Source organism: Equus przewalskii, chromosome 1 (assembly GCF_037783145.1).
Source record: "Equus przewalskii isolate Varuska chromosome 1, EquPr2, whole genome shotgun sequence".
Taxonomy (NCBI): domain Eukaryota; kingdom Metazoa; phylum Chordata; class Mammalia; order Perissodactyla; family Equidae; genus Equus; species Equus przewalskii.
Window position 1 is genome coordinate 83,152,473 of NC_091831.1, and position 15,941 is coordinate 83,168,413.

The 15,941-nt window shown below is 52.7% G+C and overlaps 1 protein-coding gene across 1 annotated transcript; it reads left to right on the forward strand.

Moving 5' to 3' along the window:
• Positions 1–3,285: 3,285 nt before the first annotated feature.
• Positions 3,286–10,942, forward strand: GDF2 (growth differentiation factor 2). Its single transcript, XM_008530267.2, has 2 exons — positions 3,286–5,790; positions 8,371–10,942. Exons 1-2 carry the CDS (start codon positions 5,451–5,453, stop codon positions 9,312–9,314), a joined length of 1,284 nt encoding a protein of 427 aa, XP_008528489.2. The 5' UTR covers positions 3,286–5,450; the 3' UTR covers positions 9,315–10,942.
• The last annotated feature ends 4,999 nt before the right edge of the window (positions 10,943–15,941 follow it).

A 15,941-nucleotide genomic window follows, 5' to 3' on the forward strand; every position in this document is an offset into this window, starting at 1 on the left:
AAAGGAAGGGCAGAGCTGCCCCAGGGGGGTGAAGACAGGGATAGAAAGATCGACATCATACTGACAAGAACAACAACGAACATTGTTGGGCCCTTACCATGCGCCAGGCTCTGTGCTAAAGCCGTTCAGTGCTCCTGAGGAGCACCTGGGCATCCATGGATCCCCCTGGCCCTCTCCCTGGACACACAGCATGGTACCAAATATGATTCCTGAGCACGGCCCTGGACTAGCGCAGGTGAGAGGCAGCTAGTGCCATAGCTTCTAAAAGGCTGAAGCCCAGACACTGTGGTCTGGCTCACCAAAACATGGGGAAAATATAGTCCAGCTCAGCTAGCAAAGCAAATTAACATTTTTTTGTTCATCAAATTACTGAAGACTAAAAAGAACTACTGGTGAGGGGGTGGTAAGACAGATGGCTCTGCTCATGGAGTAAATCCTAAAAGAGCAGTTCTGGAAAGCAACAAGAGCTTTGAAAATATGTACATATACTTTGACTTAGATATGCCACTTCTCAGGACCCATCTTAAGAAAGTAATATAAGATATAGACTATAGTAATGTGCCTTGCAACGTTATCTTAATAAGTAGTCTAACTGTCCTACAATTGGAGAATGTTGAATACGTTAGGATATGTCCATACGGTTGGATATTGTTCAGTCGTTAAAAATGAAGTATAGGGGGCCGGCCCCATGGCCGAGTGGTTAAGTTTGCCGTGCTCTGCTTTGGTGGCCTAGGGTTTTGCCGGTTTGGATCCTGGGCGCAGACATGGCACTGCTCATCAGGCCATGCTGAGGCGGCATCCCACATGCCACAACTAGAAGGACCCACAACTAAAATATATTACTATGCACTGGGGGGATTTGGGGGAGAAGAAGGAAAATGTTAAAAATGAAGTCTATGAAAAATTTTTTATGGCACAGGAAGATACTTACAAAACCCTTAGGGGCATCTCCTTCTGGTGACCAGATCTAGACTCCTCTGGGAAATCATCCCAATCTGACTCTCATTCCTTGCTGCCAGGGACATCAGCCCCACCTAAGCCAATCAAGGCATTGCCTTTCCCGGCCACAGCGATTGGCTGGTGCGTGGGCAGATGACCCAATCAGGACCAAGGAGAGACCTTGAGTGCAACCAGGACTTCCTGGAAAAAAGGCTTTTGCTCCTCTCTCACTGGATGTGGACAGGATGCAGACCTCCTATGGCCATCTGGCCAAGACACAGAGATGGAGTGCAAAGAGCACACAGCGGAGGGCAGCTCTGAGTGTGGAGGAAACATCACTACAACTCTGCCTGTGCTCTGGACCAGCCTGTGCTAAAGCCAAACCTTGGCTGAACTTTTCAGCTCTCATTAGCCAGAATCCACTTTGCTTAAGTGTGTTTGGATTCTGCCTTTCTGCAACTTGCAGCAAAAGGAACTCTAAAAGATATGCTTTTGAATTTTTTAAAATTATGGTAAAATATACATAGCAAAATTTCCCTTTTTTGTGTGTGAGGAAAATTGGCCCTAAGCTAACATTTGTTGCCAATCTTCCTCTTTTTGGTTTTTGCATGTGAGATGCCACCACAGCATGGCTTGATGAGCATTGTGTAGGTCCACACCAGGGATCAGAACCAGCCCATCCTGGGCCACCAAAGCAGAGCACGTGAACTTAACCACTATGCCACCAGGCCAGCCCCAAAATTTACCATTTTTTAAGTGTTCCATTCAGTGGCATTCAGTACATTTACATTGTAGAATTCCATCTCTAGAACCACATTCCATCTCTAGAACTCTTTTCATCTTGCAAAACTGGAGCTCTGTACCCGCTAAACACTAACTCCCCATCCCTTCCCAGCCCCTGGACCACCATTCTACTCTGTCTCTGGGCATTTGACTATTCTAGGGACCTCATAGCAGTGGAATCATACAATATTTGTCCTTTTGTGACTGGCTTATTGCATTTCGCATAATGTCTTTAAGGGTCATCCATGTTGTGGCACATGTCATAATTTCCTTCCTTTTTAAGGCTGAATAATATTCCACTGTCTGTATGTGCCACATTTTGTTCATCCAGTCATCCCTTAATGGACCCTGGGGTTGTTTCTACCCTTTGGCTATTGTGAATAATGCTGCTGTGAACATGGGTGTACAGATATGTCTTTGAGACCCTGATTTCAATTCTTTTGGGTATATACGCAGAAGTGGAATTGCTGGGTGATACGGCACACTACTGGGAGAGGAGAGGAAGGATGAGAGGATCTTTCGTGGCTCAGTTAAGCCAGCCCTTCCCAAGCCCCCAGCAATGGAAAGCTGGTGGCAGGAGAGGGAGGGAGTCCTTTTGCATGAGGACCCCACACCTTCTGGGAAAGACAGAACAAGATCCAAACCCTGTTCCCTATGACCAAGACATGAGGGGATCTGTCTACATGGACCAAGGCCCATTTGTACAGCAAGCTAAGAAGGTCTCCGAAATCACACGACCTTGAGGAAGTGGGGAGTCTGGGCTGGTGATCCAGGCTCCGCGTAAGAACCTAGAGATTTGTGAGAGAGGGCAGAATGGGATCAGAGCGTGACCACAGCTGGCCTCTTCTCTCGACCCAGGCACCTGCCACAGAGATGTGCCTTCTGGAGAAAGGGTAAGCCTGGGAGTATGCCTAAGAAAGCTGTTATCTTGGTGCCCAAAGGCAGACCTTATGGAGACCTGGGCAGAAACCTGGACCAGCAGGGGCATTCCGGCAGCTGTAGGTGTGTGGGGCCCATCCCAGCAGCAAAGCTGCGTGTCACTGAGTAGCAACAGTAGGTGGGCCCTTCTATGACCCCTTTCTTCCTCCCCTCTTCCAGAATTACAAACCTGACATGATACCACCCCACCTCTGTCTCCTTTTGGCTAAATAAACCTGCGGGGCACTCAGACAACTCAGGAAGAGATGCCTGAGAGGGAAAACTAGACTTCCCAATAAAATGGGTCAGGAGGCCTCATGCAACTGCTTAAAACAGGAAAGGACATGGGACATACTGATACTCTGCATTTGTTGGGCACGTAATTCCAGAAATACACAGGTTTGTTGCCGTGCACAACTCTGGGGCACTATCCACATAACGGTCTGGGTGAGTAGCGCCTCCAGGCGGTGTTCACATGCAGCCCCCACGCCCCGATGTGGTGACCCCCCTATGTAAATAGGTCCACAGTCCCTTTCTGAGATACCCAAACCCAAAACTATCAGAAAAGCTGAAGTTCCTGTTAACTCCTTTCACAGCCAAGCTTGACCTGAATGGATATTTGTGTTTCTACTTGTTTCCCTGCAGAAATAATGTGTTTGGCTATGGGGTGTTGTCCCTAGCTCCACTGAGGATATTACACCAAAGTTCCAAACTCTGCAGCTTTCTGAATCTCAAAACCCACAAGGATTTTAATTTGAGAATTGTGGAGCTATGTACAGAATCTCAAAATGTTCACTGTCAGCATCGCTGGATGGTGAGGTTGTAGGTTATTTTTATTTCCTTCTCTATGATGATTTGCATTTCTCAAATTATCTGCGCTATATACTACTGTTATAATCAGAAAAAGAAATCTGTCATGTTTTTAAGAAAACATCAGGTAGCAGCCTCTTGAGCTTCCCTGAGCACATTCAGGACCCCCCAACACGTCTCTTGGCTCCACCTCTTGACTATGACAGCCTCCTGGGCTGCCTACAGGGATGCACACAGGGGAGGAGGCCGCCTTGCTCTCCAGCCCCTCCCAGCCTGCCCCACTACGCAGTTGCACAGTTGCAGCTCCATTTCCGGGGCTCTGCGCCTGCACATGTTTCCCTGTCCCTGGGAGTTCTTGCACTGAGCTGGCTCAATGCCCCGCATGCTTCCTGCGCCCTCTCCAAAAAGCCCTTCTGAAGTTGCGCCGTTCCCACCCATCCTCTCCTGGCAGCGTCCCCAAAGGCCGGGGACAGTAAGTTCTGTCTGGGCCCGGCCACTCTTCGGGGCTCCTGGTTTCATCCTGCCCCCACTAGGGCTGAGGACAAAACTGGGCACACTCTGGGATCTGTGACCTCAGCCTGCCATGGCCCCTCCTGCAGCTTTCTGAACCTGCTCAGCTCCCTACCCACCCCCACCCCAACCCCGCCCAGGAGCCTCGCCAGCGTGGAAACCTTTCCTGTTCAAATCCTCCTCTGAGTAGACCCTCAGAATATTTTTAACTACGCTCATTCTTTGTCTTGGTCAAACTCACACATGATGAAAATGGACAGGGTCTAAGTGTGGACATGATGCTCTTGAAATAACACAGACCCCTTGCAGTGGCCTCACGGGCCGCTTCTGGACTGCTCACTGCTTGTCAGCTTCCTCAGGCCAGAGGACACCCCCTGGGCATGCACTGGCCTCAGAGCTTCCCTCCCCTCCATCCTCTCTCCTAGCTGACCAGCGTGGCCCAGTCAGCCGCCCAGCTGACTTGAGCAAGAACCAGCCCCCCAGGACCAGGACAGAGCTCCTCTGGGGTCCTGGGGCCAGCAGGTCTCAGTGTGTGTGTGTAATTCCTAGAGAGCAGGCTGGGGTGGCACAAGGCTCAGCCAGACCCAGGACAGAGAAGTGACAGCCCTAATGCAGCCACTGGACTGACCAGGGCTTGCAGTTACCGCCATGATGTTTAGCACACAATCATAATTGTCTTAAATCCTTATAACTCCATTGTGAACTGGAGGCTCAAAGACGGGAAGCAATTTGCTCTGGTCACGCTTAGGAGGGACAAGTGAGGCGGCTGGGGTTTGAACCCTCAACTCATCCGACTCTGAAGTCTTCATCGCCTCTCTAAATTATAGGTGCCACGTTCACCCACGATCTCTAATGCTCGGGAACTCGCTGGACAGATGAGAAACCGAGGCAGGAGTACATGAGGCACACACAGGGTCCACCTCCACAGAGGGCAAGCCTCTCACTGCCGCTGTGAGGGTCCCCACCCCCTCTCCCACCCTGCTGCAGAGGTGCCTGCGTCTTCTGGGAGTTTTGTGTCCTCGTGTCTATATTTGGAGGACTCTGTGGTCTTGTTTGTTTCCTGGATTCTTCATTTCGCGGCCCCGGAGATGGAGCATTTGTCACCCTGTCTCGAGATTCTTCTGACCAGAGCTGGCAAGGAAATGAGAGTGGATCCTAATTAGGGGGCGATAACCCCACAGCGAAATTCGGGTTCTTTGGAGCAGGCCGTGTCCTTCCCACAAGCCCTGTGTGTTTGTCAGATGTTTACAGAGCCTTCATTAACTGAGAGTCCCCTAGATAAGAGGTCGGCGCGTGGCATCAGGACCAGATAAGCCCAAGTGGAGGACGCTCCAGGGCTGCGCTGGAGAGCCTGTGAGCCTGCCGGCCGGGGGCTCCGTGCAGAGTCGGGGGCAGGACGATGCAGGCCCGCGCCTCCCCGGCTCCTCCCCGCGCCCGCTAACACGCCCGGCACCCGCAGTCCCCTGTCCAGGGTGAGAGCGGGTCCCAAGATGTGCCGCGGGGCGCTACGGGTGGCCTTGCTCGCCCTGCTGGCCTGCTCCGCTCAGGGGAAGCCGCTGGAGAGCCGGGGGCGAGCAGCAGGCGGGGGAGATGCCCACCGCCCACGAGGGGGGCCTGGAGGTGAGCAGGAGGCGGGCACCTTCGACCTGAGGATGTTCCTGGAGAACATGAAGGTGGATTTCCTGCGCAGCCTCAACCTGAGCGGGGTCCCCTCCCAGGACAAAACGCGAGCTGAGCCGCCCCAGTACATGATCGACCTGTACAACAGATACACCACCGACAAGTCGTCCACCCCCACGTCCAACATCGTGCGCAGCTTCAGCGTGGAAGGTAGAGTCGGCACCCCGGGTGGGGGGGTGCTCAGTGGTCCACAACTGGGCTGCTCAATATGGTGGCCACTGGACACATGAGGCTCTTTAAGTTTCCATGAAATATACTTAATAACTTGGCTCTTCCGTTTCACTAGCTTGGATTCCAGTGCTCAACAGTCATGTGTGGCTAATGGCTACCCTCTAGGGCAGTGCAGATTATAGAACATTTCCATCATCCCAGAGGGTTCTACTGGACAGCTTTATTCTAGAAGATTCTCTTTCCCTGGGCCCAGTGCCACATTTAACCCAGTAGTTGTGTGGGAATGCCAGCTCGGTTTCTTCCATCCCTTCCCTTCTCCCCCCCACCCCCACTGTTCCCTTCCTGCCTAGAAACAGACAACTTATTTAGCCGCCAACCATCTGGGATATTTCTAAACTTTGAAAGAATGTCTATTTCTCACTCATTGAAAGGTGTCTAAAATTCAGATAAATTCCTCTGAGAGAGAGAAACATTGGCGGACAGCTTAGTGATTTTCTAAACATAAAATAATTTCCCTGACTTACGAGGACCAGGAGGTAACAAACATCGGCTTAGGCCTTAGGTCCACTGAGTCACACGACGCGGGGGAAAGGATGGCGGGCAGGGAAGCCCAATGCCTGGGGCACTTGCCAGGGTCGCATATTGGTTAAGCGGCTAGATTCCGACCCAGGCTTACCCGTCTGCAAAGTCCGGTCTTCTCTTGCTGCTGCGGTCTCCCTCGAAACAGCCGGAGCACAGGGCTTCTCCCCTCCTGGGCTGGAGCCCTGCCAACTCCTAGCGGGCCCTACTCAGTGTCACGGCAGGCCACACCTGCCCTGCCCGCAGAGGATATGCCCAGACTAAAAGATGCGATGGTCATGATGCCCAAAAGAAGAAGAAAAATCTGGATTTTATGGGAACTTGCCTGATTCTTAAAACATAGGCTTAATGTTTTAAAAAATGCAGTCTGCAGGTCACCTAGATACTATCAGCAGCTCATCATGCCCACAGGACCTGTCTGTAATCCCTGCGTTAGGGGCAGGCTGGACCTAATCACCAAATCCCATAGTCTGGGAGTCCAGCGTCTGGAGCCATCTCGGTGCGCCCCCACCTCCCCCTGCCCCAGCATTGTCAGTGTCCTAGAAACAAGTGCTCCACCTGTGGCCAGCACCCCTATGGGGGTCAATTATGCTTTCCTTCCAGGTGGTCCCGGTGCAGCTCAGGGAGGCAGGGCACTTGTTTTCTAGATGTCCGATGTGGTCCCACCGCCATTTTCAAGGCGTGCCACCTTAAGAGCGCGGTGGGTCATTAATGCAGTGCTCACAGACCCCACTCACCTTTCACATATGCCGTGGCAGCTCAGCTCGTTCTGCAGGAGTTAGAATGGCCCATCCACACTGGGTGGGGGGGCCACAGAGAGCTGTGTGAAAGGCCACGTGCTCTTGAGGGGGCGGCATGCACAGATGGGGAGGAGGGCCTGGCGAGGACCCAGAAATGTAGACTGAGCATCAGCTGTGAGCCAGGGACCGTGTGGGGTGCCTTTCATGCGTCATCCTGTGGAAGCCTCACATGGACCCTGGGAGGAAGGTGGGATGAGCCCCATTCTACAGATGAGGAAACTGAGGCAAAGAGGGACTCAGGTCTTCTAAAGGTAACAAGGTTAGGAAGGGGCCGAGTCAGCATCGACACGTCAGTCTGTTACACGCTGCCGGGTTTCACAACAGCACACATTCTCCTCTCGTGTTGGCGCAGAGTAGGTGCTCAAAAAATGCAGCTTCTCTTCTCTCTTTGTGATCGAGCCCTGTGTAACAGAGACGAGCTAATGGCCGTGTGTCAGCCAGGAGAAGTGGGCAAGTGAGACAATCGTGTGGCTAAAAGGCAAGCTTTGTTTTTACCTAACATGACAAAGCAGTTGAGGCTAAAGCATTTTTTCCCTCAACCGTTAAAAAAAGTCATCCACTTTCACTTTGCTCGCAAGTTACAAATCTGAATGATTTCTACACTCTCTAGATGCTGAGATTTTTAATTGTCCTCGTGTTGGAATTTCACCATCCTCCCCCCAAGATCTCTCCTTTAAAATCATACCCTCAGGATCTGCACTCTGAGGCTGACAGTGTGCTTTGCTGTTTTGTTTATTTGATCCTTTTTTTTTTTTTAATTATGTGAGGATCTTTACAGGATGTGTGCACTTTGGCAGCTAAACACCCTAAACCCCAGCCTCCACGTCTGTCAAAGTGGAATAATAATTAGATCTTCCCAGAGTCAGTGTGGAGAGGCAAGTGAAATCTAGTATGCACAGCTCCTGGTGCCATTCTGGGCATACAGTAGCTGCTCAATTAACAGTTGGACCTGTCAATTCCAAGACAAGGCATCTCTACCTCTGTTTGTCTTTGGAAGATGCTAAATGTACCTTTTAAAATACTCTTCTACGCTAAGGGCTTAAGTGTAACCAAAAAAGATTTGATAGGGACAGGCAATGTCATCCAGGATGCCCTCTCATCCAAGCCATGAGCCTCAGCTTTGGTGTCGTGAAAACAGACCCTCCCAGCAGATGCCCATCACCGTGTATTTGCATTTCAGATGCCGTCTCTGTAATGGCCACAGAAGACCTCTCCTTCCAGAAGCACATCTTGTTCTTTAACATCTCCATCCCCAGGCACGAGCAGATCACAAGGGCCGAGCTGCGGCTGCACATCTCCTGTCAAAGTCACGTGGACTCCTCTCACGAGCTGAAAGGCAACATGGTCATTTACGATGTTCTGGATGGAGCAGACGCCTGGGACACCTCCACGGGGACAAAGACCTTCCTGGTGTCCCAGGACATTCGGGACGAGGGCTGGGAGACCTTTGAAGTCTCCAGCGCCGTGAAGCGGTGGGTCAGGGCAGACTCCACCAAGAGCAAAAATAAACTGGAAGTGACCGTGGAGAGCCACAGGAAGGGTTGTGACAGGCTGGATATCAGTGTCCCCCCGGGCTCCAAAAACCTGCCCTTCTTCGTCGTCTTCTCCAATGACCGCAGCAACGGGACCAAGGAGACCAGGCTGGAGCTCAGGGAGATGATCGGCCATGAGCAGGAGAGTGTGCTCAGGAAGTTGTCCAAGGACGGTCTGGCAGAGGCGGATGAGAACAAGGACGAGGAGGATGTGGAAGGCTCCATGGCTGCGGGGTCGTCTTTAGCCAGACGGAAGAGGAGCGCTGGGGCTGGCAACCACTGTCAGAAGACCTCCCTTCGGGTGAACTTCGAGGACATCGGCTGGGACAGCTGGATCATTGCACCCAAGGAGTACGATGCCTATGAATGCAAAGGCGGCTGCTTCTTCCCCCTGGCTGATGACGTGACGCCAACGAAACATGCCATTGTGCAGACCCTGGTGCATCTCAAGTTCCCCATGAAGGTGGGCAAGGCCTGCTGCGTGCCCACCAAACTGAGCCCCATCTCCATCCTCTACAAGGATGACATGGGGGTCCCCACCCTCAAGTACCACTACGAAGGGATGAGCGTGGCAGAGTGTGGGTGCAGGTAGTGCCGGCCCACGGGTGGGGGAAGCAGGGTGGAGGGAGGGTCCTAATGACAGGTCCTGTGTCCCCCTGGGCACAACAGGGACTAGTCCCTCTGCATGCCAGCCCGGAAAGGAAAGGGAGCCACCACGTCCTCAAGGTCAAGTCCTGCTCTGCCTCTCATGGCCCATCTCAAACTCACCCCAAGGGGTTTAACTGCAGGGGAAAGTGATGGCAAGGGGCGGCAGCCTTTGGGGAGAAGAGGAGAGCCTAGAGGGTTGTTGGGGTAGAAGGGGAGATGATGCAAAGGGGACCAGAGAAAAACTAACCCAGAGTCAGCAGAAAACTGAGCAGACATGAGCCAGAGGAGTATAGACAGATAGGTGGTGACTCACAGATTGATGGAAATTAAAAGCGATGAGAAGGACAAGGCTGATTCCAATGACCTCAGGGAGTGCGGGGGAAAGGAGGGGGACAGTGCTCTACACACATCAGTTCACCGATCCCCACAACCCAGTGAGATGGCGCTGTGATCCCTAATTTACACATGCAGAAACCAAAACTCGGGCAGGTCGGTGCACGGGTCAATGACAAGATTCCAACCCAGAGGTCTCCATCGGTCTGCCCATCACCAAAGCCCAGGACCTTCCCAAGGGCCCCATCGCGGCTCAGCAGGTCAGCTTGCAGCTGAAGAACAATTAGATGCTGCGAGGTGAGGACTGTGGGGCAAGCTGGAATGAGACCCGGCCGGCACCCACCAGTGTGGCCGGGCTGCCTGTCACACCCAGGGCACCTTCTGACTGCTGGGTACCTGTGCTGATTCAGTGGCCAGATGTTTTTTAAGATCACCCCTGGATCACTGAAAAACTACCCCCCAAACCAACGGCAGGATGGAGAGAGCACAGGATGGAAGCCTGCAGGCTGCAGTGCACACGGTCGCCGGCAGTGCTTTGACCCGTTGGCACAGTGCTCGTGTGGCCACTGGGTCACGCGGGGCCCCTCACCGCCCGTGGACTCAGACTGTGAGGTGGTTGGGAGGGGCGGCACACTTTACCCTGAGGGGTGGGCAGCCTGCAGCCCGTGTCTCTGCAGTTACTCTGCATAGCCAACTCTCCAGCACAACCCACCGTGGGCGTCCCTCCCACCAGGCCTGCCCGGGAGAAAGGGCCTGGATTCGAATTTGTTGGAATAAATGTGCTTTTGCTTTGGCATTGGCAACATCCCTGTTTTTACTCCTTGGTGACATGTACTCAAGTGACGACATCCAGGCATACTGGGCGAGGGCTCCTGGCCACTAAAGAACCCGGGTCCTTGTTGGGCATGGCCGGCTCTGCCTGCCTTGCTGGCTTTCTTGAGTATTGTGCATCGCAGCCCCTGTCCTGGGCTTGGGCTGCAGGACTGGACTCAGCCCCCACTGACCCCAAAGGAGGACAGAGTTTCCGTTTCCTCTGCATTTCATCCTCTCTCTAGACTCTTGGGGCCGCACGTGGAATGGGAATGGAGTGAAGTGAGGAAGAGTCTAGAAGTGGTGAAGATTCCACTCCACGGCCTTCTCACGCTGGCCAGAGCAGAGCCTTTAGGAGGCCTCGAGACGCCTGGGCCCTTCCCACTGGTTGAAGCTCCCAGTATATTAAATAAAATGGTTTGTGTCGAATGTTTACATGGAATCAATGAATAGCTTTAACACAAAAATATGGTTAAACATCATTGTTTAATTACTGGAGTTATAGAAAATATAAGTCCTGGTACAATGATGTTCTTCAATCATAAAGATGGGTGACGAGCATCTTTCGGTTCTGAGGCTGTATTTCTGTGCCTGCATCAAAGTTTCTCTTGGAAATAGTCAAATATCTAATATATGGCCTTTCTTGAGTGTGAGACCTGGGCCTGATGTCCCCCAGCCCCACACCCTGCCCACCCCTCCTTACAGGCCCTTCTTTCCCTTGGGGGTGGAGACGAGGGGCACAGAGACGGAGCTGCCACAGGACGGGTGGACACGTGTGGGCAGTGTCTCTGCACATCGGGGGGAGTAGACGTGTCCATATAATGGCGCTTGTGTGGGTGTGCACGGTGGGCATGAGTGTGGGTGAATGTAGGTGCTTGCAAGTGGACAATGACAGGTAGCCCCATGCCTTCCTTGACCTCCCCACACGTCAGGAGAGGGACGCCCGGGCTCCCACTAAGAGACACATCATTTCCGCCCCACACCCTGGGGCCTGCCCAGCTCCCCAGCATCTGCTCCCGCCACACTCTTCCTCTGATGCCCAGCTCCAGCCAAACGCCCTCAAGGCCACTCCCTGTTCTCAGCCCTCGGGTGACTGCCCTAGCCGCCCCACTCCCAGCTCCACAGCCCGAGTCCACCTTCTGGGGCCCAGCTGTAGTGTCACCCTGTCTGTCCCCTCTCCCGATGCTCCAGTTCTGAACTCCCTGGCCCTGAGGAGCACTAGAATGCCTCTGTCTCACGGGTGTCCTGGGCATGGCATGGGGGCCTGCTGACCTCTTGTCTTGAACTGCCTGTGGCACCGAGTCCTCTGGGGACAAGGCCTGCGAGCCTCTGGCCTCTGTCACTCAGAGGGCTGACATGGCCTGTGGCTCAGGACAAACGTATTTGGACGGATGTGCTGGGACAGAACACGCAAGAAGTGCCCCCAGAAATGCTCTGTCTTCCATTTCACCAGGCCTGCTTTCCACCAGATTCCCCAAAGCTTGCTCATGCCCAGCTGGAGAAGGAAACGCACGAGCTCCGTCCGTCCTCTGGACTCTCTGTGATGCAGCCAGTTAGCCCTCCGCCAAAGGACCACCACTCTCAATGCTGCATTTGTCATGTTTCCTGAGGCATTCTCATTTTTGTCATAGCAGAGTGGTGATATTATCGCTATCGCAAGTATGAAGAAGTAGAAGCCTAGCGAAGTGACGAGTTGGCAGGGTTGACGGGCTGTCCCCTGCCCCTCATGTGACCTGCCCTGTGGATCAGGAGCCAGGGCAGAGAGAGGCTCAGGGATGCTGAGCAGAAAGCCACAGGCAGACGCAGAGAGACAGTGAGCAGCGGAGCGACCGCGGGGAGGTGCAGAGAGGAAGGCCGTGAGAGCCCTGAGCACCAGACCAGGCTTGGAACTTGTGCTCAGTGACTCAGACAACAACCTCAGATGAACAGACATTTTTATCCCCCCTTTTACAAACAGGGAGGCGATGTAGGCCCTTGGAGGCCTCATGCTTTGCTCAGAGCCACAGCCAGGATCTGCCGGAGCCGGGATGTGACCCCCAGTTGTGACGCCAAGCCCACATTCTCTCTGCTGCACTGGCCTCTGTCCTGAAGGCTTCCTCAAGGCCAAGGTCAAGGTCATGGTCACACTAGCAGAAAGAATCAAAGCTGCAGCGTGAGCTGGATGAACGGGACAGAGCCTGTGCTGTCCCTGCAGGGGCTGCCCTCCCCTGGGCTCTGCCCACCCTGCTCACTGCCTCTCTTTTCCTGCTCGTGTAGGGTCCTCTGGTCAGATGGGTATCACAGGGTGCCATTCCCTGGAGAAGGAGGAGAATGACAGCCTTCTCGCCTTTGATTGATGCTCTGTCAACACGGTCACTAAACACTGTGGCTTGAACATCTTCCAGAATTTACCAAAATTGGGAGAAAGGGATCGCTGGGTCAATTCTTGCTCATGGCCTTTTCTTTCCTAAGCCCAGCTTAATTCCCGTGTGAGCTGGGCTAGTCCAGGTGGGAGTGGGCGGTCACACTCTCTGAACTCAGAAACTCTTTTTCTCTCATGTACTAAGGTCTTGGTTCCATACCCAGCTCATCTGATCAGCTCCCTCTGTCCTGGACATCAGTTTCTCCCCAGAATCTTCTGGAGACTTCTGCTATTACCACCCACGGGGCCTCTGCATCTGGGCCCCTGAGATGGGCCTGCATGGCCCCAGATAGTTCCTATTCCATCACTTCATGGGGTCCTCATAGCAGCCCTCAGGGGGTGATGAAGCGTGGTGGACATACTGGTACAGGGCATGTAGTGGGAGCCCTGGCAAGCCCACCTCTGAGGGGGCTCCCTCTGCTCATACAGCTCCTGCTCCCCTGCCTTTAGCTTGGATGGGGCCCAGAGATGTGAGGAGAGGCCAGCAAGCCTGTGCTGGCCTCTCACCACAGGGCACCTGTGCCCCCAGGCTCTAGAATGACACAGGTGTGGCGGTCTGGCCTGTACGGTGGCACATGGCCCATTTGGTTTCATATTCTGCTTTTGCCATCTTAAAATTCATAATAATTTTTGAACAATAGCCCCACATTTTCATTCTGCACTTGGCCCCGCAAACGATGTAGCTGATTCTGAAGGCGTGTGTGTGGACTTGGTTTCCCAAGACCCAGGATGCTCTGCAGGCTGCCTCCGGCCTCGACATTGCCTACATCCTGGTGTGTCAGGCAGTCTGAGCTTTGCTGCTGAGAGCTTGCCCCCAGGGTCCCAGCAATAGGATAAACACCCCCCCACCCCCCACTCCCCAGTGGTGCACGCTGAGGAGGTCCAGAGGCTTCTCAGATTTGTGACCAAAGACAGCGACCCTATTCAGCTCTCAAAGGCCAGCCTGTTCCATCCACACAGCAGCAACCTGGGGGGATCCAGGTTCCTGGGAGTGTCAGGAGCATCCAGGAGTGAAGAGATCCTGCTTTACCCAGACTCACCTTAGCGAGGAGACCTGAGACTGTGCACAAGGCAGGCAGCACTGCACACAGGGGGTTAAGTGGCTTACGCTTATTCAGGTGACTGCATAAAACTTTCTGAACTTCTTTCCTTCCCAAATTAGAGCATCCACTACAGGCAGAAATCTCCCACCACTGGCCCCAGCTTCCCTGAGCACTGCTCACTCAGACAACCGCCGCTCCCCGAGGGAGCCCGTTTCATTAGCGGACGACTCCGCTCGTCGGAAGGATGTTCCTGAGCCTGGGCCAAAGTCTGTGCTCAGCCTCATTCGTGATCATGGAAATGATAATGAGGTTCCATCCTATACTCATTAGATTTGCATAAATGAAAGCATGTGACACTAGAATGCTGGCAAAGGGGGAAATGAGCACTGTCATTGGCAGCTGGCAGGACTGCCAGTGGGGTTGGTCACCCTGGAAGACAATTCAGCAGCATCAGTCAGAGCTGAGAGATCCAGAAACTCCATTTCTTTATAGTCATTCTAGAGATGCACTTATAAGCGGAGAGGCATGCCCAGAGACAGCATTGCAACATGATTTGTAATCATGAAAAACTGCGATGGCCTTGTAGTGGCCAGGTCACCCGTCAAGACCATCAGCTGACGGCTCACAGTTTACCTTTCCTAGGAAGTGTCCTTGGCTCCCTACAGGGATGGACTCAGGTTACATGCCCTCCTCAGAGACAGCCTCCATCCAATACCTGGTTGTGTGGGTGATGAAGGCCCCCACTGCAGCTCCATCACCCCCAACATCTCCCTCTGTCCAGTCCGGGTGCAGCTCCTGGAGCACTGCCTGTGTGCTTCTGCAGCCAGTCCTGTCTCCGTCTGTTGCCCTGGGAAGCTGACCTGCACCCATCAGTTGGCAAACAGCTGATTGGAGGGTGGCACATGCATATGGTGGAATGACGCAGAACAAATAAAAAGCCTGCTAGTCGGTGTGCACCAGTGTGTATCAGTATCAAAGACGCAACGCTGAGTGAGGAAAGCAGGCTACCGTGTGAAATGTACAGCATGATGTCAGTTACAGAACTAAAAACCCACAAAAATCTGTGTGCATTCTAAGCACATGCTTCCATATAAGGAAGGAGTTTATAAAAGGGCTAGACGGACACAGTAAATCGCAGGAAGGTGGGGAATGTCAAAAATGCATTTCCCTTTATCTAGAAAGGTCTTTTTGTCCTACTTCTGTGATTCTTTTTTTAAATACATACACAGGAACAAGAACAGAAATGGATAAACTGGTGTTGAGAGTGTTGGTTTTGGGCAATTGAAATATGGGTAATTGTTTTGTTCCGGGTTATTTGGGAAATTTTTAGGATACTTTTACTTAAAAAAAATTAAAAAGACGAGAAAAAATATCCCATAGTCTTGGCCTCTGAATGGACAGAGGACTCAGCTGTCAGCCTCTGAATTGGGGTGTCCTTGGGTGTGGCCCTACTTGATGGACTGGCACAGACTTCATTTCTCCTCTTTTTTTAAGGCTTCTAAATCCCGGGACATCCAGCTTTCCCATAATGAATACTCCACATGGGCTTGGCCAAGCTCTGAAGACCAGGCTTTGAAAAGGCCTTCATTTCCCTAATGCCACATCAATTAGGAACGCTTTCAGCTGCAGACTTTAGAAAACAAGACACCTGCTAGGAGATTTACTTTTCTCACAAAACATGGGTCTGAAGGTGAGCTGTTGCCTAGCATTGGCCAACAGCTAGATGACGTGAGAGTCAGCATCTCAGCAATGCTCTGGCCTTTAGCGCACGCTTTGCTACTCATGGCCACAAGATGGCCACCTGGGCGTCAAGCATCACATATTTATTTCCCACAGCAAGAAGGGGAAGCAGCAACCCACAGAGGTTGCTGGTCCAGAGGTCCCTAGCAGGCTTCTGCTTATATCTCATTCACTAGACTGGGCTCCAGGCCCACAGTTCTTTCAATCCTCATGCTGCCCCTCCTCTCTTCTCCTGGAAGGGAGT

Coding starts and splice junctions, on each gene's coding strand:
- GDF2 (XM_008530267.2), top strand. CDS start 5,451: ATGTGCCGCGGGGCGCTACGGGTGGCCTTGCTCGCCCTGCTGGCCTGC. Junction 5,791..8,370: donor GCGCAGCTTCAGCGTGGAAG/GTAGAGTCGGCA, acceptor TTTGCATTTCAG/ATGCCGTCTCTGTAATGGCC.